The sequence below is a fragment of the Chlamydotis macqueenii genome, chromosome 12 (assembly GCF_036417535.1).
Source record: "Chlamydotis macqueenii isolate bChlMac1 chromosome 12, bChlMac1.mat, whole genome shotgun sequence".
Classification (NCBI taxonomy): domain Eukaryota; kingdom Metazoa; phylum Chordata; class Aves; order Otidiformes; family Otididae; genus Chlamydotis; species Chlamydotis macqueenii.
Window position 1 is genome coordinate 21,921,151 of NC_141567.1, and position 25,646 is coordinate 21,946,796.

Genomic DNA, 25,646 nt, shown 5'->3' on the forward strand with positions numbered 1-25,646 from the left:
GAAAATTCTTTAAGTGTTCAAAATAATTTTAACAATTTGTGAGGAAAACAGTTTCCTTATAGCCTTGAAAAACACATTAATGCGATATAAACATTTAAGGCTTTAAAATGCAAAACCTTCAGGCGTTGAACTTGGAGATGCCATTACGGTGTTGGATAATGGTGTAACATGGCGATGAAAAGGATTTTGGTCACACACATGGGTACAAACGTCACTGCATGACTAGATTTCATCAGGTCGTGCACTTCTAAAACAGATTTTAAAACCTTAACTTCTCCTCTCTCTTGGTAAACCTAGAGTAGCTTATGTTAGCTTTTATTTTTGCATTTCCTTTTAACACCAGTCAGAGACTCACGTGAGGTGACTAAAAGGCTCAGAACTAAACTGCTTTAACACAGCAGTTGCACAATTCTGGTGGGTGTAAGGATGGTGTCTTGAAGACACTTTACTAATCCCGAAGTTGTTGTGGGGGAACTGGTGACAGTGTTTTCAAATCCATTATAAAGAAAGCAGCTGTAAGGTAGTGACATTCTGTGACTCTTTATGTTAAGAACTAGTACAGCTGCGGAGTTTCTCTCTGTAAAACAGGACAAGGTACTTGCTCCTTTCTATAGTTCTAAGTACCACTATTGAATTTGTTGAGGCTTGACCTGTAAACAGTAATTATATAAGACCTGTTTCAGGAGTGACATAACTTGTCCGGTACAGTCTGATTGCAGCCTGGGAGGAAGTACTAGCTTTCTTTTTGCGAGTACAACCTGAACCAACCCAGGGCCCTGCTTATTTAACAAGTGTCTGTACGGTAACTGTGTGACCAGTCACACTCTTTAACGTAATGAACAGCACTGGTGAGTTCAAGAATTAGCAGAATAGTTTAAAAATTCACAAGCAGGCTCATGGGTTCACTCTGTCTGCATTGGGCTGACGACAAACAGTTACTCTAGTTTTCCAACAGTAACATGCTAAAAAGCTAGCAAATCTGAAGACGGAGTTAAATTCAAAACAAGGTTGTTTTTCCTCTACACAAGATAATCTAACACTGGCTTTCCTCCCTCTCAAAAATAAAAGGTAGAAACAGTATAAATTAAATTTCTGTATTTGGTCTGAGATTTTTCAAAAGCATAGTGCCGGTCATCAGCTTCCTGTGTGCCCTTGGAAGTTCAGGGAACGGTAGAAGTACAGGTGCTCATTCCAGTTCTTTCTCCCAGCTCTCTGCTGGCACAGCCAGTGCCTGTTGGTAACCAACCGTGAAAAATTTGAGTAAACTCTGAAACTGGCTTGCAGGAGCCTACACTGAAATGTCATGTTCCTCCTCATGGCTGTATCTGGTAGTATGAAGCTGTCCCCACAAAAAAAAAAAAAAAAGATTTAGGGACAAGCGTTAAGTAAGTATTACAGCAGTGCTCTGGAAGTTTAAAAGGCTCCTAGGGCGCATTCAGCCGCCGCTGACTCCTGGGACCATAAGCCAGCCCTGAACCGTTAGCTACTGCAGCTCACAAGAGACCACAGTAAAAAACCAAAATGGTGCGTTCTGTGTAGAAATAATTCTTTTTCCAATTTTTATTAAATCCTTCCAGTGACACTTCCACAGCCTAGGCATGCTGCTGATGAAGCAGGCAGTTAGTTCCAAAAGGTGACTGCGGCATTTAGAGCCAAATACACCATAAAATGAAACGTTTAGGTGTTGGGGTTTGGTTTTTTTGTGTTCTGTTCCATATAGATGTACTACAAGACAAGAAAAACATTGTGTCAAACCATTACAGCTCTTCAGAAACTTTTATGCATTCTTTAATCTCCCAGGGCTGAAAAAGGCAGTATTACAAAGAACAAGGTGGTTTCAAAGTCTGTTACGACAGCAGTCATCTCCTCCTCTCTCTCTCTCTCCCAGGAAGTAAGTGCATTTACAGAGGGGCAGAAATAATCACGCTGGCTTCGTTACGGCCGGCACACGTCACTTGACAAGATGGACTTGGGACTCACTCATGTATTACATGGAGAAGTCTGTGCTGTTGTGTCCTCAGTGTTAAAGGTGTTTGCAGTAGTTCGATAAAGATGGCACGGTGGTGTCTGATCAGACCACACTGGGGCTTCGGGAGCTGCAGGAGTTAGCAGCGCAGGAACAGGGGCTGTGGTCAGGCTGCCTTTCCGCACAGCTGGCCAACACAGCGCATGGTGTGAAACTCCTGCCTGTTCTGTACGCGCTGGGAACAGCACGGGTAGCGTCCCAGCTCTGCTTCTGTAGTTGCCGTTACAGTTTCTGATTTACCATTGGCAAAAAGAATGTTTTGGCAACGGTAAAAAGCTTTGAGAGTTTTCCTGTAAGCAGTTAAAAGCATCGGTGTTGGTAAGCATGAATCCGCATTTTGTCAGCGTTACAGCATCTGACTGCCCAGCCGTGGTTACTGGGAGAGAAGCGTAAACGTGCACTCAGCAGACCACAGATGCAAGCCTTAAGAAAAAATATTCAATGCAAATATTAACAACTAGATACAGCCAGTTTGTATAAATGGGAAAAATTCATCTGTCTTCACGTGGTTATTTCAGAGCTCCCCAAAACAAGAGATGCCCCACCCAAGGGGGTACCTGTTTCTTCTCATTGCAATTTTGACCCTTTCCTTGTCGTGTGCCAGTGAACCAGAACAAAAGTCAACAGGTTTCAGACAGAAACGCCAGTTATCCCAGATTTCTTTTGCTTCAGAAGCTAAAAACGCTGAGCTACATCAGGTGAAGTTTTCAAGCCTGCTGAGCATAATCCTAACTTTGAAAAATGATAGCTGAAATCTTAACTGAAAAAAGTCCAAGACTGAAAAAAGTGCAAGATTTTCAAATAGCTTCAATGAGAGAAGAGACCACAAACTCAAGCTGAGCCATGCTTACGTACTGCGCTACTTTATCCCGCTCTGGGCTGGAGAGTCTAAGTTCGGGTGAGCTGAAGCAACCATCTCACACGGGCACCAGTAGATCACCTCCCGCATTTATGAGTTTCATGACAGGTATGGGGCCTCAACTGGAATTAGGCCAGCACTAAAGGACACCTCTCAAGAGATTAATTAACGAAATACAGACTTCATGAATACAGACTTCATGTTCCCTGTGGGTTTCCCAAACCTAACTATTTTGTTGAAAACTTTTCCATGCTGGCAAGTGGAGGTAGACGTGGGATCTTGACTTCTAAAGATAATTAACTGTAAAGTCCTTAACCTCAAAATCCAAGGAATTACTCATTTCAACACAGGAAGCCTCTCCGTGAGCACAAGTAATCCTACCAACCACATCAGGAAAGAAGAAAGGGTCAGTTAAAAGTACATCAGCTTCACCTTTTACTCGAGTAGTTCCTGCTGAATACACCAAAAGATTCCATTTCAAGAACTCAAATTGCCTTTTACTACATACTGGAAAGTTTTTTCAAGAACTTGGCAAATGTTTCTTCAAACTTGCGTACACAGCGACATGAAACACCAGACGGTTGAGAGCCCGACGGCAATCCAAGGCCAGCGTACGCGTCACTTCCAGCGCGTGTGCCCGTGACCCCGCAATGAGAGCCCTGTGAAGACAAGCCGAACGCAGGCTGTGCTGTGTTAACGAGGTGGCTAGCTACAAAACAGATTTTTTGCATTGTGTTTAAGGGAATTTCAGGAATGCTCGTTTCATCCCCTGGTGTTCCAGCCTTCCTCCGGATGCGCTTTGCTGGGTCTCAGGCGCCACGAGTGTCGCAGGGAAAGCGGTGTATCTGGGCATTTACCAAGTGCCTCCTAGAAAAACAGTTCTCATTATGGCAGTGCTCAATTTTTTTTGCTAATTTTAAGAATACTTGTATTTGGCTGGTTTTAATTTCACAACTACAGTGCAACAACAAAAAGGCTGTGATTCTGTTTTCTGTGCAAGCTTTTATCTAGTGGAAAACAAGTTCTGCTCTACTTTTCTGGACACTTTCGTGTGTATTGTGTAGGTATGTGGAGCATGTGCATGCTAAACTTTATAAACAGGTTTAAAGTATAAATCTGTACCCTTTCGCCAGAACACGAGCTTCAAAAAAAGAGGCAAGTGAAGTAAATAGCCAGAAGCAGACATGGTCTTTCTGGTACTCCGTGAATATTTTGTAATGCTGTTTCCCAAGCTCGCTATTACAGATCAAAGCGATTCTGTTCGGCGTTTTTGATCATCAGGTTCTGTCGCAGGTAGCGTCTGGGACAGCTGCTTTTGGGACGGTTAGGCACAGAAGGGTATAAACTGAGCTTCCAGATGCATTTCAGTTTGGATACTCACAAGCTCACCTGCTTCTAACTTTTGCCGCTAACAAGCTCAACTCGTGCAGAACAACGCCCTAGATTTCAGGAATCCTTTACCTTTTTCCCAAAGCTTCAAGACCTGTAAAGAAAAATGGATATGAACAGAAAGCTGTGTGAAGAGCAAGCCTGCCGCCTCAAGTGACCTGACAGCCTTTACACCCGTATTGAAGAGAAACTCGGCTGTCTGGGAGTTCAGCCTGCTGAGCGCCGGCATTTAGCTCTTCTTCCTTCGTGGCCAAGTGACAATTTCACCGTAATCACAGCATAGTGGGTTTCAGGCACATTCCTCTGACACTGGAAATGTTACCTGACTGCTTCTACTACCAGCCGGTATCTTAGGCAAAGATACCTACGCAACGGCCAGGGCACCTGCTCCACCGAAATGTGTTCCAAAGGGAATTTAAAGTGGCAATGCAGTCACTGAAAGTAAAGATAACAAACACTTAGCTCGACATATTTATTTTTCAAGCTCAATAAATAAATGTAAATACACAGTTTTGGAAAAATCTTAGTAACAGAATGTTTTTAAACAACATTCTGGCTTAAAGTCTTTGTTATTGACACTATTGGAATATTTTCTGATCTGTTTAAAGTAGGTAAGTCATTATGTTGGTGATCCTCCATCAGATTAATTTGTCTGAAGAAGTTAGGCTGCTGCAAAGGAAGAGAGACATCAACCTTTGCTCTGATCTAGAAAATTATCTGAACTGCATACATTAAATATTAAAATTACTTTTCTGGGCATGACTTTTCTAGAGAATAGAGAAATTTTTAAATTTACAGTTTGCACATTAGAGACCACCTACTGTTCATTACGTCATTATTATAAAAGGGAAATTGTAACAAAAGTGGAAAAAACAAAAGAGAAAAAGGCATGGAAGAAAAGAGTGATACAAACTGGCCCTTTAGTTAAGAAGACATTCTCCCTTTATCCCTCTAATTTCCATTCTAGGTTCGTAACAGATTTGTGTGGTGACCGGTTCCCGTCACTGCAGCAGTCTGCTTGAAATCATTTTAAAGCCGCTTTTTCCCAGTGGACTTGTGGTCACACAGCCCCTCACAGACGTTCTCCAAACACCTGACGCCAGGAACGTCCCATTCCCCCGGCTGCCCTGGCTTTCCCACACCGCTGTATGCCTTTTCCCAGGCTTCGAGCGCGAATACGGAACTTGTCCGGGAGAAGCAGCCTCTTTCAAAAGTATCTACAAATTGCTAAATAGAAATTTTTATCAAAAAGGTTCAGCAAGAAGGTAGTTGCTACTGACTGAATGGAAGTGGAGGAAGATCTGTGGTTCCCTCAAAATTCAGCAAGAATTCTGTTTCTGTGTTCTATAAATACTACAAGACACAACATGTTTATTTGGTTCCCATAAATTAGAAAAATCTGATTTCCAAAAATTCTAAATTAGTGATTTAAAAAACAAAATATTACATCTGACCACCTTTCCAAACCATCTCAGAGAGCAGCCTAGCTCCTCTCTCACCCTTCAGAAGTGTGCTTTTTAAGGATACATGATTTATAAAACAAACAAAAAAGTGTATTTTTAACTACAGTACACTTGCTTAAATACACAAGTGGACACGTTAACGTCGTGTTAAAGTTCAAGGTACTTCTGGAAAAAAGGCAGACAGTTAGTGACTTTAACTCTGCATTCTTACGTACAATAATGAGTATTATAGACCTTAGTTTCCTCTCACCATTCACCTAGCATATGGAGAGGTCAATAAATAAGAACTTATCTGGTCCAGTTTACCTACAAGAGAAAAAATAGTAAAAGAAAAAGAAATCATCTATAAAATTACTTGTTTAACCCTGATAACATCTGAGTTGCCATACCCAGTTTGTAATTGCAAGAAAAGCAAACAATATTCATCTTGCTTATTAATAAGTGCCCCACCTTCTATGACCATATTTGTGGGGTGCCTATCAAGTCACCTATTTCTGGGGCAAGAAAGCTGGCCGGGAGTGCAATGATAGCAGTAACACAGTATAAATCTGGGTTCAGAAAACCAAACATACCAGATCCAGAAGCAAGGAAATCTGGACGTGAGGAGGCAGTGCCCAGCTCTTACTTGGGCTCTCCTACCATGAGGACTATACCCAGCCTAAGACATAGTTTCATTCCACGCAAGTGACACAGAATTCGGTTGTGCTCGTGTACAGACTTCAGGAGAAGGTCTTACACAAAATGAATTACCTCCTTGGTTTAGAGTAGAAGATAAAATAGCTTACTAACTGATGTAATGAGTGATGGATGTCACTGACACAAAACTCGCCATGATTTGTGTGTTCAGCTACAAGGTGCAGTATTTCTTACGACTAACTCAAAGCACAGCCGCATCCAACTGTGATTTGGAATTCCAACTTGAGGAGCACGCGCTATGACTTTGAAGGAAGTCTGTGATGATTGTAACAAAGTCACCCATCCTCTCTTGGAACGTGAACAAAATCCATGGGGTAATCAGGCACAGGCGGCATGTAACAGGTTTGTCTTCCTTTTTACTCCTTGTTTTTGCTTCTGAGGACATGCACTTGGCTCCGGACTGAATCCATGTTCCGTTACAAGAGAACGCAGCTATTCTTCTCTTTTTCTTTCTCTTTTTCCCGAGGCTCTTTACGTTTGCGTTCATTACTCCCAGATTGTCTTCCACTTGCTGGAGAAGGAGCACCTTGCACCTGCTGTGTAGAAAAAATAAAATCTTGAATAAAACAAATGTTATTGTAGATGCTGTCTGGAGTGTTACTCTATGTTCAAGTTCACAAACAAAAGTTTAACTATTATGCAAAACAGCAGGGTTCAGGTAGGGTCTTTCTGTATAAATACTCTGGAATTGTCAAAAAACTTCTTACGCCTAAAAGGCAGCAACTTTTTGTGACGAGGAACCAGTTAAGAACTTGGCAAGGGAGTTGGTACACAAAGGCAAAGTAAGCTTTGCTAATTCATCATGTATTTCAGCCGTTCTCCATTCACAGCTGCAAACGAGCACGCTGTCGAGTCTTATTAAGCACGTTCTTCAATTCTTTCTAGCTTTTTGCAGCCGGGGGTAGTGAATCCGAGTCTGAGAAGTAGCTATTGATGATTCTATTAATGCAATAAGCAGACTCGGCCTTCACACAGATTATTTTTCACATATTTGTAAATAAAAGCAGTTTTAAAAGTCTTCAGCAGTTAAGAACTCCCTGAGTCCAGAACATGAACTCAATCATTGCCTCTTGCGCACAAGATTCAGTTATATGGCAATTTTGTATACACGTGTGCCTGAATCACATTTTCCAAGCATTTTCAATGCAACTGCTTATAGGGATGGGACAGAAAGGTGTACTGGGAGAAACTTAATTTCCTAATTGGAAACAGGACTAAATAGATTCACGTGATATCACAGACTGAAACAGCTTTTAGGTTTTGTAAGCAAGACAAAATAAAGACAGAACTTCAATAATTACCAAAAAGCTCTTATTTGAATGCTCTTTTGCAAGTAATGTACAATATTAGCTAATACAATCTTTATAATCTTACATATTAACTCATCCCATCACTCAAATAGTTCAAATGAAATCCTAATTTAGGAGGTTAGGCCCGCCTTAAAGTATTTAAGTGGCAGCATCTGCCATATGCACACGCCAACAATCACAGCGTCTTTTTGAAGAGTCCTATATTCATCTTGTCACATTCTGTACAGACATTTACGGACACGTCTGTGTCCACGCAACGATAAAGTTAATACTCTCCTGAAGTGGTGCTGATGCTCTGTAATAACGCTCTCTTACCTGGACCTGAGCAGCTGCTTGCTCTTGCTCCTGATAGTACTGAGAAGCCCTCCTGTCCTCCTCTTCCTGGAGCTTCTTTGCGAGCTCTAGGTCACTGATTCCTTCTGGGATCTGTTCCCAGTTAATCTCTTGGTTTTGCTGCTCTTGTTGTAGAGACAATGCCATCAGATAATCCTAAACAGTAAAGTTGTTTATTAATGCTCTCTCACACAGGAAAGAGCCGAGTCATACCAGATGAGATGTGCAGCTCTGCAGTACCTTCCCTTTCCCCGCAGCCTCATCCTCAGAGACACTGACCTCATGGAAAACGGGAATTTGTTTCAGAACCCGTTCATACCCTGAACTGCAAAAAGGCTGGAAACAGCTACTTTTAAGTTTCTCCTTTTGCAGTGCCTATGTCACAGCATATGAAACATACACCAAAAAAAAATACCTTTCAGGTTTAAATTCCATTACCTGGATAGCAGCAAAAGAAAGTGTCAGCTCACACCAATTTGCTATTTCTAATTAACGCTCTGATTTATGCTTGATAGAGTAACTGTCCCCACTCTACTGAACGGTCTTGTGAATAGATCAACAAGGAGCACTAACTCCTAAACAGGTGAGAAAATAATCCAAAGGTAGTTTGGGATATATCCAGACGGACAACTCGGGATATTACTAGCCCTGTTATCTCTGCCAGATTCTTTATTCTACAAGACAGAGATACAGTGTTTGAATTTATTAAAAAGCATCTGCTTATTAATTTTCCCCCCAGCATTTAAAAACCAGAAAAATACAACAGAAATGCAGACATCCAGTACCTGATCTATTTGATCCTGCTGCCCTCTGTAGACAGTTTCAGGGTCTGACGGAGGCCGTAGGTGGAATTCAGAATCACAGAAATTTCCATCACCATCCACATTGTGTAAGCTTTCCCAGACAACTTTCTCTTCTGTAAGAAAGCCCTGGTCTGTCACCAGCAGGTAAAGCTGACCCTATGCAGAAGAATAAAGAAAACCTGTCAACTAAAAAAAAATATTTTTTACAATCTTATATAATTAGCAGAAATGATCAGCTAATACAATGGTTGCATTCCAGTAAAACATTCATTTAGATTTTTTAGCAAATGAATAATTTAAATAATGAGTAGACAGCACTAGAGCATCAGATGCTAGTATTCACTGCTAAATTACCGGCCACACTTAATTTCTGTGTTCCATCTGGTCATTTTTCATTATTAATGAAAGCTGATATTGACTACAGATTTACATTAGACATATTACACCTTGGTAACTCCTTGGACACACACCTAAGAAGCATACTTCAAGATTGGCAATGCAGGTTTTTAATCCCAGGAGAAATCACATTAAATTCCAAAGGCAAGATCTGGAGACAAAGGTGATCCTCCCAAATAATCCAAGCAGCATTACCTCAAAATGATCGCATCTCTGACTTCATGTTTTGTAATGTGTTTTGGTCGAATTTGAGGTTAATTTCAATTGAAAAAAACGAAATTAAAAGATTATCACTTCTTACCAATAATGGCTTTTGTTGGATTTTAGTCTTTTTCAGTTCCACAAGGCCAAATTTCTCAATTTCAAACTCTGAAAGTATAAAATGGGCTGGTCTGGGAGTGAGAGAGACATCCCTAACAAGTCCAGAAGCCAAGGTAGAGGAAGGCTGAAATGCAAGGTTAGGCTGAAGGAATGGGAGAGGAGCTGAAATCAAAGGGAAATTACAAAAGTGGGGCTTGAGTAAAATGAGATGGTGCTGCATGTTTGAGGGACAGCAAAGCAGCACAAACCCCCAGGTTTAAAAATTTCCATTTAAATTAGATTTTAACCTTATTCTACCGTTTTAATAATACTTCTACAATTATACTCCAAAGCAGGAACGTTATTACTGACCATACAGCATGTTACTGAATGTACCAGATGGAGATATGCCATGCAAAACCTGTTGCAGTTCCAGCTGTAAAAATCAAAGCAGTTTATTATAATGTCCACAAAAATTTGCTATTTGTATTGCCGCGGCACACAAAGGGTTCTGGAAGATCGCTGTACCAAAACACAAAAGGCAGTTCCTGCTCTGATGGTTTCATAGCCTGAACAGGTGAAAAATGAAAACATGGCGCCTATTCAACCAGCACAGACCTAGCTCACCGATTTCTCTCGGTCATTAAAAGACAGTCTAGACGAGATGCTGAAATTAAAATCACATCTCTTCAATCCTAAGGTCGCAGCCATGCCTTCTGCGGCTGGCAGGCCGCACGACGTAACGCAAGCATTGTTTGAGGACCGGGAGGCAGTGACTGTTCTAAGACTACCTAATACCACAAGGTGTGCTTACGCCACAGGCCAAAGGGAACAGAACAGAAACCCAGCAGGGACACCGCTATACCTTCAAGCTTTGGAATGGCAGTTACCCCAGCAGCTTCACAGGCTCAGGCAGAAATGACATTGCCAGCAACAAGCCTGATCACGTAACACGGTCTAAGGAATCCTTTTTCTCAGAAACCTGCCTAAAATCTGGATGCTACTTCTGATGCTTAAATCACTCAAAGAAAATAAAAGGAAACCATGTCACAACATTTCCAAATTGTACAGAATACCTATTTCACAGCATCTCAGGATATAATAAGTCTTTCCAGAAAAAGTAAAAACAAAACAAAACAAAAAAAAAACAAAAAACCAAACCCCAGAATCTTTAAGGCAAGTGTATTTGAACCTTTTATATTTTAATTTGACCAGTACATTGATGCAAGTAAAACCTAAAAAGAGAAAAAAAAGGGCAAGGTTTCCTCTATTTATGCCATACATTTTGAATTTGCTTTTTAAACAGCTGATAAACAGTGTGGCTTAGTAATAGTACTGAAATAGCAAAGTGGTAATGCTTTCACAGGCTCCCAGCTACTGTAAGCTGAACTTTCCCCATACAAATACTGAAGTATATCAGTGCCTTTATGGGATCAGAATCTAGTATCTGTCATGCAAAAGTAAGACTTGCTTGAAATAGAGAACTGTTTGAATCTTAAATAAAATTCATATTCTTACTTTCTGTTTTTGAGATTTCCTCAGCTGAACCATACCTGAACATGAATTTTTTAAAACGTCGTCTTAGAGTAAATAAAAAAGAAAAAAATTACTTTAATGTGGCTCCCTGATGAAAGGCAATAAACCGCGTTATGTATCACCGCATTACCAAAACAATGCCATTCCAATTCCAGTACCATTTGCACTGTTTGAAAACATGCTGCTTCACTGTCACAGAACGGAGCGAACCAGCAAACCAGGCTCCCTGGTCCTTGTGAGGGGACAGAGTTCCTTTTCACTTTACTGGAACAAGAGGACATTGGGAAAGCACAGACCAGAGATCCAAAGTCATCTTTCCCTTTTTGGTTTTTAGCAAGTGCTCTCTACATCATATCAGTGTAATTTAATGGAATTTATCAAAAACCCAAACTTTCCCAAGGACTCTCAAAATATTGCTGCTATTCATGTAACTGTTGGTAGTAATTGGGCAATTTGCAGTTTCATATACAAATTAAGAGGAGTCAGCTCTCTTTCTATTCAGGGTAACGCAGCTACTCTTTACAGAGTATCAACGAACATCAATGTTTCTGTTCCTTCTACTTGCAGCAAGCAAAGAGAGCCCGTATATATCTCCAGACTGGTTTTACACACCCTGTTTTAATGCCCCGCGCGCCCTCTTCCCAGTCCTGAAGGCTCACTAGCACACCCCAACTCCACTGAGGGGGATCTGTGATAGGAGAAAATCGTTTCATCATCTCACCTTCATGCTGCCTCCACATTTGAGCTGCGCCAAGTAACGACATGCCTGGTGTCAGGAACCAGCCCCCACTCTCCAGCCCTTCCCAGTTCATGAGACCGGTCTAGCTGCTAAGAGACAGTGACATACAACCTGTCTAACACTGGGATTGCTGACTCCATGTGTCCAGTAGTTCTACAGCACATCTGGAACCAACCAAAATTTCTGCACTTCAGCTCCACTCAGTGCAACACACAAGGAGGAAAAGGAAAAGAGGGCACACAGAGACAGAATCGGGAAGAATTCCCAAGTGTAGAAACATTTACTTACACTGAACTCAAAAATTAGGAAGGAGGTTCTAAAAGAGAGAAAAAACACAACATGATTTCTACTTAACAGATCATGGTCCTGATTCTGCATTTGTTTTCTAGTCAGGGTTAAAGCTAAAACAGGATGATCAGCGCACTAAGGTCATGCAATTAAGCTAACGAATATACATAAATATGCTTTTCAAGCAGACCTTGCCAAAAACTCTACCATGCTTTACAAAATAAATGTGTTTCATAAAATCTTAACTGCCCATTTCTGAAGTATTACCATCTTATCTCTTAGGTTGATTTCTAAATGTGGGGTTTTCTAATAAATACACATCCCATGGGTTAACATGGCCCCCAGTATACTGCAATAGTATCTACTAATAACTGTTGCCAAGAGGGGATAAAATAATAAAAGAAGCCTGAAGCGCATAACAGTTCAGGTAAACTGTGCCTACAGTAATAGTTACAAATAATTATTTATCTGAAGAATAATAAATACATCTGAAGATATTGTAGACCAATGCCCAGATTTTATAGTTTCACATATTAAAAAAATTGAAATAAAGTTAAGGATAAAAGAAGGTTGCTCTCCTGGAGAATGATCTTAGTCTTCTGGTTTGCACAAAAACCCCTCTGAAATGCAAACCCACATAGGCCGCAGGCGATGTTACAAGACCTCCTTTACTGGGTAATTTCATGACTGGATTAACCAAGTAAAATCAATGCTTTTAAACGACTTGTTCTGATGCCAGGCACCAAGTTCCCTGCAGTTTAGAAAACTGCAAAGGAACACCAAATGCCTGTCCAATAGCTTCAGACAGTAAAGACAAACGTCTTCCGCCTTATCCTTTAAAGTCTATGTAAATGTTCTCTTGGACCTCTGGATCAGACCCCTGCGTTTTTATGGAGCTGTTTTATGTCGGCACGAACAAGCGCTATTATTTTGACATTGGTCTAATCTATCTGAATGTTTTACCTGTCAGAAAGTTTACATATATATATATTTTAATCTTATACACCATTTGATTCAATAGAGTAACCCTCAGAATAAAAACCGCACACTTACTAAGAAACACCAGAATATTTAACCGTGTTTTAAAGACATTATATACATTGCCTCTGCCATGCCAAACTCAGACAGCATCTTAACCGCCCAAGGAAAAAGTGCAATAATTGTGATGAAATACACTTTGTATTTGAATAAAAGTCTGTGCCGAGTTCTGAAACAGAAACCCAACGTTTATAAAGGGGAAAACATAATTGCAACACACATACTTAAAAATCCAAACAGGTGTCTTGTTACTTTTCAGAGAGGAAAATCAGTTGTATTACAGCCACGGCAGTGGGAAAACACATTCCAACTGAACCAAGGTATTCTTACCAAACTGATCCCCTCTTTACAGTTCTGTTTTTCCTTGATCTAGGGAATTACCATTTGATGTATTTATTATCTGTGTAATGAAAAGCAAAGGAAAAAAAAAAAAAAAAAAAAAAAAAATCACACCTTTAACTGCTGAAAGTGATTCCTGTACAATCACACGAGCCAAGAGTGTTGGTATACAATTACAGGGACAGGCAGCAGAATAAACGCCTACTGGGGCAAGTGGACAAATAACAGGGAAAGATTCGGAATCTGATCACTGCACTGCCACTATTAACTAGCACTCACCATGCTTTCACAGATGTCTAACGTATTACAGATCTGCCATATTTGCTTTTCTTTTATACGTGGTACTGAAATTTTAAAATACATGCTATGTAATTTTTCTATAAATATGATCCTAATACTTAAACTTTTTTTTCAAATCAGAAATAATAACACACTGTATGATGCAAATTTCAAGCCATTTTCAGAAGAGGAACGGTAAAATATTAATTATCCCAGACTATATTAAATAATATAAATTGAGTAAACAAATTATAACGGAACTGATGGTCTATTCTGAAATGCAATCTGTGAATCTTCACAGTTACATTGTGATAACAATTCAGCAGCTTTAAAATAAACAAACAAACAAAAAAACAACAAAAAAAACCCCACCACCACTGAAGTCTTCAGAGGAAGATTACTTCAAAACTTTTCATAGTAATTGCTGAAAAAAAATCACTGCCACCATTCTTCTACTATTGTTACTTTACTCAAATTTTAAATAAATGCTGTATCTAAACCAGAGAAATTATTACTGAATGAGCCCTTTCCATTTAATTCTTACTCCCAGAGTCAGGAATTTGGAAGATACGTAAAATTGGCACATTACCTGCCTGAAGATTAACCTTCTAGAAGTGTCTATGTATTGAATTGAACTGGAATGTTTCAAAACAGTAACAAATATTTTCAATATTTTCAAATACAGTGACACTGAACTAAGACCATCGTTCCCCCTTTTGCTTTTTCTCTTGTTCATAAGTCAAATACTCTTTTTAAATAATATTTTTAAAGTGTTGTAATACAACTTCTCACCTATTACTGTCCACTATTATCTTCATGCCCTTAACTAGAGCAGAAATACTTTTGAAGATCTGCTGGCACAGACTGTCAGTAAGCTCTTGCCTCCAGTACCTAACAGCACTGCTGTTTCCCTGATCTACACCAGGAATTCACAGTGTTGCTGTACGTTCATAACCAATCTATGGCTGATCTTGCGAGAAGCACCTAAGAGTAAAAAACCCTCATTTACTATTGTTAATTTAGCAACAATTAAAAAACGGTATTACGAAGAAAGTCAGGTTTGTGAGGGGTCACTCTAGTTCCCTTCCTTACAAATTTCTTCACTACCCATGGGAAAAAAAAAAAAAAAAAAAAAAAAAAAAAGGTATCTTGGAGTCAAAACTGGACACAAAGAAAGCCTGAGTAGATGAACCAGCCTAACAATCGTTCCAGTTGAGCACTACTACGCCCAACGTCTCCAAGGAGTTCTTGCCACTATGCAACATCTTCTAACAGCAGACTGTGAAAAGATTTGCAAAGCAAAGACATAAGAATTCAGAATAATGTGCTGTTTATCACACTTTCACGTAAGACTTAATTCAGTAAAAGAGCCCTCTAAAATAAGCAATCCAAAACCAAGGTAGAGAGCCTTCAATCTGACCGTGAAAAGCCGCTCTAAACTCAGTATAAGCAGGTACAGTGCTGTCAGTGTTAGCAAATATTCTATTTTTCAATTGATACTGTGTGTCATGTAATAAATACTGCTAATTCTTTGTAATAAAGACTTAAAAACCAGTAAGTTCAAATCATATGCTTGTGTAACCACTCTCCACGTCTCCCATTTCTGCTCCAAAACATCCACAAGATTATCCCTTGTTAAGGAATGACAGGTAAATGCATATATATATACACATTTAAAACCAGAAAATATCTATTATCTCTAAAACAAACTCACCAGATGGAATGTGGAAAGAACTCTAATACAACTTAAAAAAAATAAATCTGTTTAAGCAAGCACCACAAATATTACAAATGGCTCCATCACAACCACCTGATTGTTAGGCGGCACCAATACAAAGCAGAGGAAGGCTATTTGGGTTTGTCTGGCTTATTAGAAAAACTGATATTTTTTAATCTACTCAATTCTAAAGGTGATTCCAGAAGAGATAAGCACGTAAGAGAACTCTGAACAAGCTTCCTTTGAAAAAGCTTAGCTATCTGGTTTTTTTTCCTTTTCTCCAGTAAGTGCAGTTAAGATGAGCCTACATCCTGCTTCATTTGAAATATAACATAGTGAAATCCAAGTGCTTTCACTAAAACACCAGCCACAAAAACTTACAAAATGTCCCCAGTGTAGGAGTCACTGTATCAGCTGTACGTGAACGCTTTCAAATACAAGTTTACATATTGGCTTCCCTAGAGTAATACTTAAACAGCCTAATGGACCCAAGGGATTTTCATTATAAATTCTTGCTAATTATTCAAAGTGTAAATGTTTCTAAGAACACACAAGTTTTATGATATGTACATAACCTCATAACTGTTTTGCTTGTGTCTTTCCATATATTGGGTTTGGAGGGGGAAGAGGGAAGGGCAATATTAGTGAAAGACAAACAAATTGCATAGTTCTTGCCCTAAAAGTTCTACACCTTTCTCTGGCGTATGTTGTGTCTCCCATGTCCTAACTGATGGACTCTTCTCCAAAACCCAGCTACTGCTGACTACTGCTCAAACCATGAAGTAAGTCTCCATTAAAAATCTGCAGAGTAGATTAAACCTAGTACAAGGAAAGAGTAAAGCTGCTGAAAAATCTGAGTTCTGTGACAATTGTGCGTTTGGCACGCACATGAGCATGCTGGAGGTCCAGAGACTTTTGGGTAGCTAATCTTGGCTAAAAGGCCAGGTCAAGTCTATTCCTGACTTCCATGAAAGAACACCTCGTCATATAGCTATTGCAAACAGCTAGGGAGGTTACAAACAGACAGAAAGGTTACTGCTGACTTTTAAAAATAAACTAATGAAGAATTTCTGTCTTTATCTAAAGAGTTTCTTGCTATCTCAGATTTGGCAATGTACCACTCGTCAGAAACCCAAGGCAAAATGAACAGTACTGTTTAAAAGCGACAACCCCAGGAACTAAAAGCTTGTAGAAAACATGGAAATTGAACCCTAGCTGCAAGTGAGGGCACCATAACGGCTATGAAATACAAGAACAATGGCCTACATTCCAAAACTCAGCATTTCAGAAGTCTAAGACTTCTCAAAAAGGAGAAGATTAAAAGCACAGTGACTTTGAAGCAGTACAAGTTTCAATACACAGCTAAAATCACGGAATCACAGAATGGTTAGAGTTGGAAGGGACCTTCAAAAGTCATTCAGTCCAACCCCCCTGCAAGGAGCAGGGACATCCCTGACTAGATCAGGTTGCTCAGAGCCCCGGCCAACCTGGCCTGGAATGTTTCCAGGGATGGGGCATCCACCACCTCTCTGGGCAACCTGTTCCAGTGCTCTACAACTCGCATTGTAAAAAATTTTTTCCTAATATCCAATCTAAATCTGCCTCCCTCTATTTTAAAACCATTACCCCTCGTCCTATCACACCAGGCCCTGCTGAAGAGTCTCTCCCCACCTTTCCTGCAGCCCCCTTTGGGCACTGGGAGCCGCTCTCAGGTCTCCCCGGAGCCTCCTCTTCTCCAGGCTGAACAGCCCCAGCTCTCTCAGCCTGGCCTCACAGGAGAGGTGCTTCAGCCCTCTGATCATCTGTGTGGCCTCCTCTGGACCCTCTCCAACAGGTCCATGTCCTTCTTATCTTGGGGGTTCCAGACAACAGTGGGCTGACCTGTGCTCCCCCTGCCCCAGCAACACCAGTTTAAAGCCCTCCGGACAAGCCTGGAAAGCCTTTGTCCAAGCACACTCTTCCCCTTCTCAGTTAGGTGCACACCATCCACCCCTCGCAGCCCGGGCTTCTCAAAGCACGCCCCACGGTCTGGACACCCAAAGCCCTGGGTGTAGCACCACTCCCTGAGCCACGAGTTGACCTGCCAGATACGTCTGGCCCTTTCAGGTCCCTGCCCTTCGACCGGGAGGATTGATGAGAAGACCATCTGCACCCCAGAGTCTTTGACTGTTGAACCCAGAACCCTGAAATCCCTTTTGATGTTTCTCAGGCTGCTGCCGGCCGTGTCGCTGGCCCCGACATGAAACACCAGCAGTGGATAATAGTCTGTGGGCCGTATGAGGCTAAGTAGTCTCTCGGTGACATCCCTGATACGAGCCCCCGGGAGACAGCACACCTCCCGAGAGAGCGCATCAGGGCAGCAGATGGGTGCCTCTGTACCTCTAGGAGGGAGTCACCCACTACTACCACTCGTCTCTTTTTCTTGGTAGCGCTAGTTATCACACGAGCTGGTCGGGCTCCCTTGCACAGCTCCCCCGTGCCTCCCCCAAGGTGCTGGGTCTTACTTCTTCAGTCTGCAGAGCGGCAAAGCAGTTCTGCAGGGGCACCTCGGGGTTCTGGGAAAGCTTCTTCCTCCTGCTGCACCTTGCCCTTGCAGCTTTCCATTCATTGGCATCTTCTGCCTGTTTGCTTACCTTGTGTGTCAGTTGGGGGGTTTTTGGTTGGCTGACTGGATGCTGCGGTTCCGGTGCAGCCTGTGCCTGGAACCAAGCATCCAGCTCAATAATTCTTCAAATATTTTAACTCAGTAACTTCAGAACTTGGATTTAGGTCTTAAAAATTCAGACACAGATTTTTTACTCACTGCCTTTACCTGTTCTATATTATTAAGATTGGTTAAGGACATTTAACGCATTGAAGTGCTGCATTTTATTTCTTTAAGGACAGAGGATCTCAGCTGAGAAGTAGATGTTTACGAGTATGAAGCTGATAAAGTACTAACGAACACACACCAGGTTTTGGCCTTCCATCTAAATACTGGGCTGCAGAAGACGACAACAGGCTACACTCTACAAACAAAGTTCTGTACTTATAATTCACAAGGTCAAGGTGATACTCATTGACTGTATTTAATACAGGGAATATTTTATATTTTAGAAGTTTAATTATAACACAAAAATGAATTATTTCCAGGAGGACTTAAGTATTTTAGCTGGAATATCCTTTAAACAAAGTAAAAAAGGTTTCCTGCCCCTCTAGGTACCATTTGTACCTAGAAAGTACATCTGTACTTCTATTTCACATTTTCTTTTTAAAACCAAGTTGTTTTTAGGTTCTTGGGTTTTTGGGTTTTTTTTGGTTGGTTTTTTTTTTTTTAGGTTTGTTTGTTTGTTTGGCTGGGTTTTTTTCTGTAATGAAAGCAACCATAAAACAACGTATGGACTTACATGACAAACTACTACCAACTACTGCAAGAGCTAAATTTAGGAAAATGGAGAGAAGCAAGACTATACCTCTTAAAATTGTGACTTGAATTTCACAATTATTGTTTTGACCATAAACATAGTTTTGAGGGGTTCAGGGGTTGGTGTTTTTGTTTTGTTTTTTTTTTAAGGTAGGAAGGGAAGAGAAAGATCCTTTTACCCATTCTATTGCTTTAAGACAATATCATTGTACACAGATTTAAAACTAATCTTAGATGTGCTCTAAGAAGCTACTAGAAAACCAAATGTGTTACTTGTTTGAAGAGTTAATCATTATTTATCAGGACTATTCAGAGCTTTACCTCAGCTTGTGAGCAGTTATTCAAAATGCCAAAGATAAGCATTGACAGTCAAGATTAACAGCCAGAGACAAAAAAAAAAAAGGGGCTGTACTACCAAACGGAAAAGTTAATGTCATTCACATAAGGTATATGACATTACCATGTAACAGATGGTAAAACCAGTGTCTCCTTAACGTTTTTGTATGTTACACACTCCCTTTTTCTTGCATTTGTTACCATTATTCATAAATGCAAGTGTACTTGAAATTAAATTATATTTTGGTTATCTGTTTTTAAATAAGACTTTAAAGAGTCCTATACAAAGGTAGAAACTCATATGTATGCTTGAGAGAAACGTCTAAGTATGATTTGACCTTGCAAGCCAATGAAAAGTTTACTTCAAAATATTCACATTTATCACTGAAAAGAAGGCAATGATTAAATCTTAGCAGATATTTGATCGTGCCCCTTTCTACCCGAGTCAGGTACATAAAAATACATGTTAGTGAAGGCAAAGTTGTGTTAAAACAAAGATGCTCCATAAATGACTGTAAACTTGCCAAGCCAGACTCTCCAATCCACAGAGAAAGGAGTCTCAGAAGCATTAACCAAGTTGCCAGTTGCTTTTCATATCCTGGAATCCTCCTTTCACAGTTCTCACCATTTGGCTTCCCCAGTTTCAGATTCAAAAAATAATCTCCTCCCTAATAAAGGGAACCAATATTGCAGCTCACCTCAACTTCTCCCAATGTTGGGTATTTTGAAGACCACGTGAAGCTACTCATCTACTGGCCCAAACGTAAAGCAAAGTTTTATATCCTCAGAAACAAGAAATTAAATTCATTAACCTTATCATTGCCAGTAACAAACTGCAAGTAAATTTAAGCCATGTAAGAAATACATGTCATTATACATAACCACAAAAGGAGTTAACACAGGAGCAAACTGAACGTAAAGGGAAGAGCTACTGGTTGATTTAAAGTGATAAGGGATCCTGATATCTAAACTGCTGTAATCAGTAATTCACAAGTAACATTTGCTACAGTCCTTACATTCCCTGTACTTGCATATAACAGCAAACTGGAATTTATTTCTATTTCAAACGAGGAGAAAAAACAAGACTTGCTTTTAAAACAAGAAGGCAAACCACAATAGTAAAGACAAAAGTGTTGAGTATACCTTGTATTTGGTCATGGTGCTAAAATGGTTGTTCCTGAAGAACACACAAAGCTCTCCTTCCTGGACAGCTGAAGTCAACTCGCACAGTCCATGGTATGTCAGCTGCGTAGCTGTGTTATTTAGAAACTGCTCAGCTACAAATCCTACAAAAGCAATACATACTGTTACGTGTGTCTATTACACACTTCCCAATATCAAAAATGTGGCTACAATGACAGTACTTTTGCTATCTCCTCCCTACTAAGATGCCCTCCTATTACCACAAATCGAGAAGTGATTACCACAAATCGAGAAAGTGAGTTAAAAGTTCTAAAATCCCAGCATTGTAAATAACCCCCTCATGTTCAGAAATGCTATATCCACTCCTAAATATTACTGATTTTTTTGTCATCATGCAGTATATAATTAATGTTTGAATCCAGCCCAGTTGAAATCTGAATGCTGCCCACGATACCTTTTTGTAAAAGGAAGTTCTCTCCAGCTTTTTAAGAAGTATATTTAATAGATCAGAGAACAAGGCTGATTCTTGGTTTGGAAATTGTATCGGAGAATTTTAGAAGGCAAGCACAGTGCAGTCTGCCTGCCCAGGGAAAGAGGTTGAGCAGACAGCGCAGCTCTTCACACTTTCATCTCCACATACCAGAGACCCACATACAAAATACGTAACTAAGATTTGATAGGGCAGATACTTTGACAAAGCACAGAAAATAGTTACCCACCTTCACTAACCAGTTCACTGTTGTCCGACTGTTTACAAGAAATTATCTTCTCCACTAGCTGATTGTAACTGCAGTTACCAACTGCTTTTACTATGTCAGCAACCTGAAGTGGGAAGGAAGAGCATACAAAGCACAACTGACCTTTGTGAAGAACAGAACACACCTGCAAGCCTATGGAAGTTATTCATAGGAAAATAAGAAGAGTTTCAACAAAGAGTGGGGATTACCCCCTAAAAATACTAGGCCCAAAAGTTTTAGCCCAGACTGTTAGACATTTTGTGGCCTCAGATTCCATTTTAAATTCTTAAGATAACACTTAACATCAAAAGCTGCTGCTAAAGCAGATGGAGGAAACCGTGGGGCATCAGTTGGCTCAGCTGGGCAGGGAGGAAGTCCAAGGGGATAAGAGAACAGCAACTTCCATGAACAAGGCATGAAAGGAAAAAAAAAAAAAAAAATCTGAGGGAGATTATTCCAGCCAAACTCACCAGTTTCCTCCTAAGTAAAGAGCACCAGCTTAATGTTTATTAAATTAAAAATAAACTATATATTTGTTAAAGATGCAGTTCTCTCTACCTAGTTCTAACATTCTCAGTTCTCAAAAGCAGTGACTAGCAAAAATAAATCAGAATTGAAGAAAGGAGGAAAGTAACCTTGCATTCCTTCCACGTGTTCTCTAACGAGCTTTCAAAAACAATGATTAGGACACCATATCTGGCAACTTATAATCTCCCTCAGAACAACAATTCTCATTTACACAGTCACAAATTCAGCGTAGAAGATTTTGTAAGTTCGCCTGACTACAGACCTAGTCTCTGCAAAGTTATCACACAAAAAAAACCATGTACAGGAAAATCCAATTTTTCTGACTAGATTTAAATAAATCTATTACCGTAACAATTATTATTGACTCCAGTTAAAATTCTGAAACATCTCCCCTCCCCCCAATAAAATTCACAAGAACTTACATTCTGCTTTAACTATTGAAAAAATAAGTTACCTGAGGGTCCACTAACCATCCATGGTACAAGGGGATATCGAGAAGATCAAACACTATGCATTCCGGTGTGTATTCAAACACTCGTACACCCGTAAACTTCACATTGACATCCAGGCCTGTCTGTAACTTATGTAGAATCGCCATTGCATCACTCATGTTCTGACAGCAGAAAAAAAAAAAAAAAAACAGACGACCAAATAGAGCTTTGTATACTTGGTGCGTGTAAGAAGAAAATATATTGTTTTAGGCAAAGAATATTAACTGTGTGGCAAGATAAATGCAAAATTATGATTAACACCAAGACTTAATTCCAGTGCTTCTAAAACATAATTTTGTGACTTAGTTTCTTTTTCCCCCTCTCCTGATATCACTCATGTATCTACAAGGACATACATATATACTACATCAATATTTTTTTAAACTAATATCATTATTTTTAACATAGAAAGACTTCTGTGATGATACAAAAATAGTTGTCAGTGCAAATAATATTGCCTCTCATAACAGGGAATCAGCCTCTCTGTCCATCATGACTTCAGAAGAGGTATTTCTTTCTTGCTCAGTTGACATCCTCATAGAAAGTCCAGCAGCTATCACAGAACAGAGCACGCTGAAGGATGCATAACAGAAGATTTCTAAGAGCAGCCACCCTGTTATACTCCCACATGGACTTCTGTGTTTTAATTCCTCAATAAAACCAGAATTCTTTTATTGCAGTCATAAAAATAATTTCTTGTGCTAATAGACACTCAGTTTTTCTTCACTAACAGGAAGTATTTATAAATAGTACTTTACAATAAGCCAAGGGGAAAAAAAAAAGAAAAAAGAAAAAATAACCACAAGGTTTGTATGCTTCTCTTTTTTAACACAATAATAAACCTTAGGTGAGAAAAAAGTTTTAGTTCCTTCAGACATAAGCAATTGCATTTCAAGAGCAGCTCCTTACCTGCTCGTAGTTTAGACGCTGAATTTCAGATATCTCTTTAGGTTTTGCATCAAGAATATAGTCTCCTAAAAAAAAGTGAAAATAAAATTACGTTTATTCCACACACAAAGCTTCAACATTTCTGTGAACACTTCTGACTGAAGCTGGGTGATCATGAATACCATCACCGAAGTCCCCTGAGAAATCAATGAGATCGCATTGTTTTGTAACCTGAATTATGGTTATGGAGCAAAACGTGATTATAAAAAACATAGTAGGATGATATTAAGAAAGAAAATTCAAATGGCCGAAGTTGTTACTAAAGCAGCATTTAATAATCTCTTGGGGTATCATACCAACCTCTTAATTATTCAGAAATTTACCTCCCTCTGTGCTTCAACTTAAAAACATGAAAGGTCAAACTCTTCACAATAAGGTATGTAATTGCGTAACACACTTTCACAATACGGCCACTCATCCTGACTGATATGATGAATATTTTGCGTATTTTTCCATACACCAATAAATCCAAAAGGCTTATATTCCATCTGTGTCTACAACACAAAGGTAATTAATCAGTTAATGAATGCACTGGGGTTCAAGATTTGTAACAGTTCTAGTTACTAGTATCCAGAAACTGCCTCTCTCAAATTTTTCAGATTTCATTTATTCAGTTTCATATTTATTCCCTTGCTTCATTCCTAAAAAATACATTTCTACTCAAAGAAAAATATCGTTACAGGTTTTCAGATTTATAATCTTTTAAGTTAAGACTGTTCAAAGTGGTTAAAGTGGTCTTTCTGTGTTTTTTTAAAGCTGTAGAAGACCCATTTGGCAACTGCTAATCCCGTTGACTGAACACAAACCTAAATAACTTGAGAAGGTAATTTTGTTGTTCAGTTTAATAAGGTAATTCCAGAAGATAATACATGCCTTCAAGAAAGAATACACACATTTAGGCAACTGTGATAACACAGTGATTTCAGACAGCATTATTCTATCAATATTAGAAGAATGTTTAGACACAGGCAGCAAGATTTCTTAAGACTTTTTTTTTTTAAATTATGTCATTAACTTTTTTCTTCCACTGAAATACTCAGCGATATCCTTTTGAAAAGGACAAGCTACATTCTTTATAGGAAAAAAAAAGAAAGAAAATACAGTAAGTTTTTTTCTTTTGCTTAAGACAACTCAAATCTAGCCTATTAAGCTCAAACATTTCATATTTATTAGGCTACAAAGGGAAAGAACTGTGGTACATATAGCTTAAAAGTGCAGTTGCAATCCTGCTTAACACCTGGATCATTCTGGGCTGTTGAAGCTACAGACTTGGCAGATGGAAACAGCCGCAGTTTTGCTGAAGACTGAATCTGATAATGCAGTAGTGCCTGCAAATGAGACCCCAATCACTGTCATGACTAACTTAATTTTCCCTGTTATTAATGTTAATTGGGTCACACTACTAAGGATTAGAGTGACTGCAGACAATTAAAGGCACAGTTGACTTACTACATTCTGTCAATTATACCAAAACAACTTTGTAAGAGACATGAATAAGTTTAAACCAGTGTCGCTGTGCTACGCCATACCAACTGCAGCACCAGACTAACCGCTTAGGAAAGCGGTACAGAAAACTTCTAAGAGCAGCTGAGGAAAAGCACGAGCAATTGAATACTGTAAGCAGTTTTCTTGAAGCATGCGTTCAAGTAAAGCTGAATAAAATAGTAAAATAAAACAGTCCTCCTATACTACTATTCATTAGAAGTATGATATAGAATTGAAAATCATTTATTGTAATTACTAACCTAAGTATTCCATCAGCTGTTCAGCTGTTATGATTTCCATCATTGGTGGCAGCTTAATCTGTGAAAGTAAAAATATATTGCCTTTAAAACATCAAAACGACACAATATAGAAAGTACCAATAAATTATTTCTAGATGCAAGTTCACATGTGCATCACTGATTTATAAGAGCATTAGCATACTGGGACCAAGAACCTTAACCACAGAATCATGGAATGGTTTGGGTTGGAAGGGACCTTAGAGAGCACCTAGTGCAACCCCCTGCCAGGAGCAGGGACATCTTCCACCAGACCAGGTCACTCAAAGCCCCGTCCAACCTGGCCTTGAGTGTTTCCAGGGATGGGGCATCCACCACCTCTCTGGGCAACCTGGGCCACTGCCTCACCACTCTCATTGTGAATAATTTCTTCCTTATATTTAATCTAAACCTATCCTCTTCCAGTTTGAAGCCACTACCTCTTGTCCTGTCACTATATGCCCTTGTCAAAGTCCCTCCCCATCTTTCCTGCAGCCCCCTTTAGGCACTGGAGGCTGCTCTAAGGTCTCCCTGGAGCCTCCTCTTCTCCAGGCTGAACAGCCCCAGCTCTCACAGGAGAGGTGCTCCAGCCCCCTGATCAGTTTCGTGGCCTCCTTTGGACCTTCTCCAACAGCTCCACATCCTTCTGATGTTGGGGGCTCCAGAACTGGACGCAGTACTCCAGGTGGGGTCTCACCAGGGCAGAGTAGAGGGGCAGAATCCACTCCCTCGACCTGCTGGCCACGCTTCTCTTGAGGCAGCCCAGGATGTGGTTGGCTTTCTGGGCTA

The 25,646-nt window shown here is 39.8% G+C and overlaps 1 protein-coding gene across 11 annotated transcripts in view; it reads right to left on the reverse strand.

Moving 5' to 3' along the window:
* Positions 1-3,307: 3,307 nt before the first annotated feature.
* The window catches only part of MINDY2 (MINDY lysine 48 deubiquitinase 2), a 31,291-nt gene continuing 8,952 nt past the window's right edge, over positions 3,308-25,646 (reverse strand). Inside the window, exons 2-12 of one of the 11 annotated variants that reach the window (XR_015259838.1) lie at positions 24,843-24,900; positions 23,059-23,123; positions 22,113-22,271; positions 21,113-21,215; positions 20,394-20,536; positions 8,862-9,035; positions 8,059-8,232; positions 5,953-6,969; positions 4,643-4,709; positions 4,267-4,368; positions 3,308-3,752 (exon numbers count right to left, since the gene is read on the reverse strand). Coding sequence is in view for 1 of the 11 variants with exons in the window: in XM_086756892.1 (XP_086613018.1) it covers positions 6,850-6,969; positions 8,059-8,232; positions 8,862-9,035; positions 20,394-20,536; positions 21,113-21,215; positions 22,113-22,271; positions 23,059-23,123; positions 24,843-24,900 (996 nt within the window). In the remaining 10 variants the exon portion in view is untranslated. Of the gene's footprint in view, positions 4,369-4,596; positions 4,710-4,732; positions 6,970-8,058; positions 8,233-8,861; positions 9,036-20,393; positions 20,537-21,112; positions 21,216-22,112; positions 22,272-23,058; positions 23,124-24,842; positions 24,901-25,646 lie in introns of those variants that run through there. The other 10 variants (XR_015259837.1, XR_015259836.1, XR_015259840.1 and 7 more) reach the window with 10 other exon arrangements.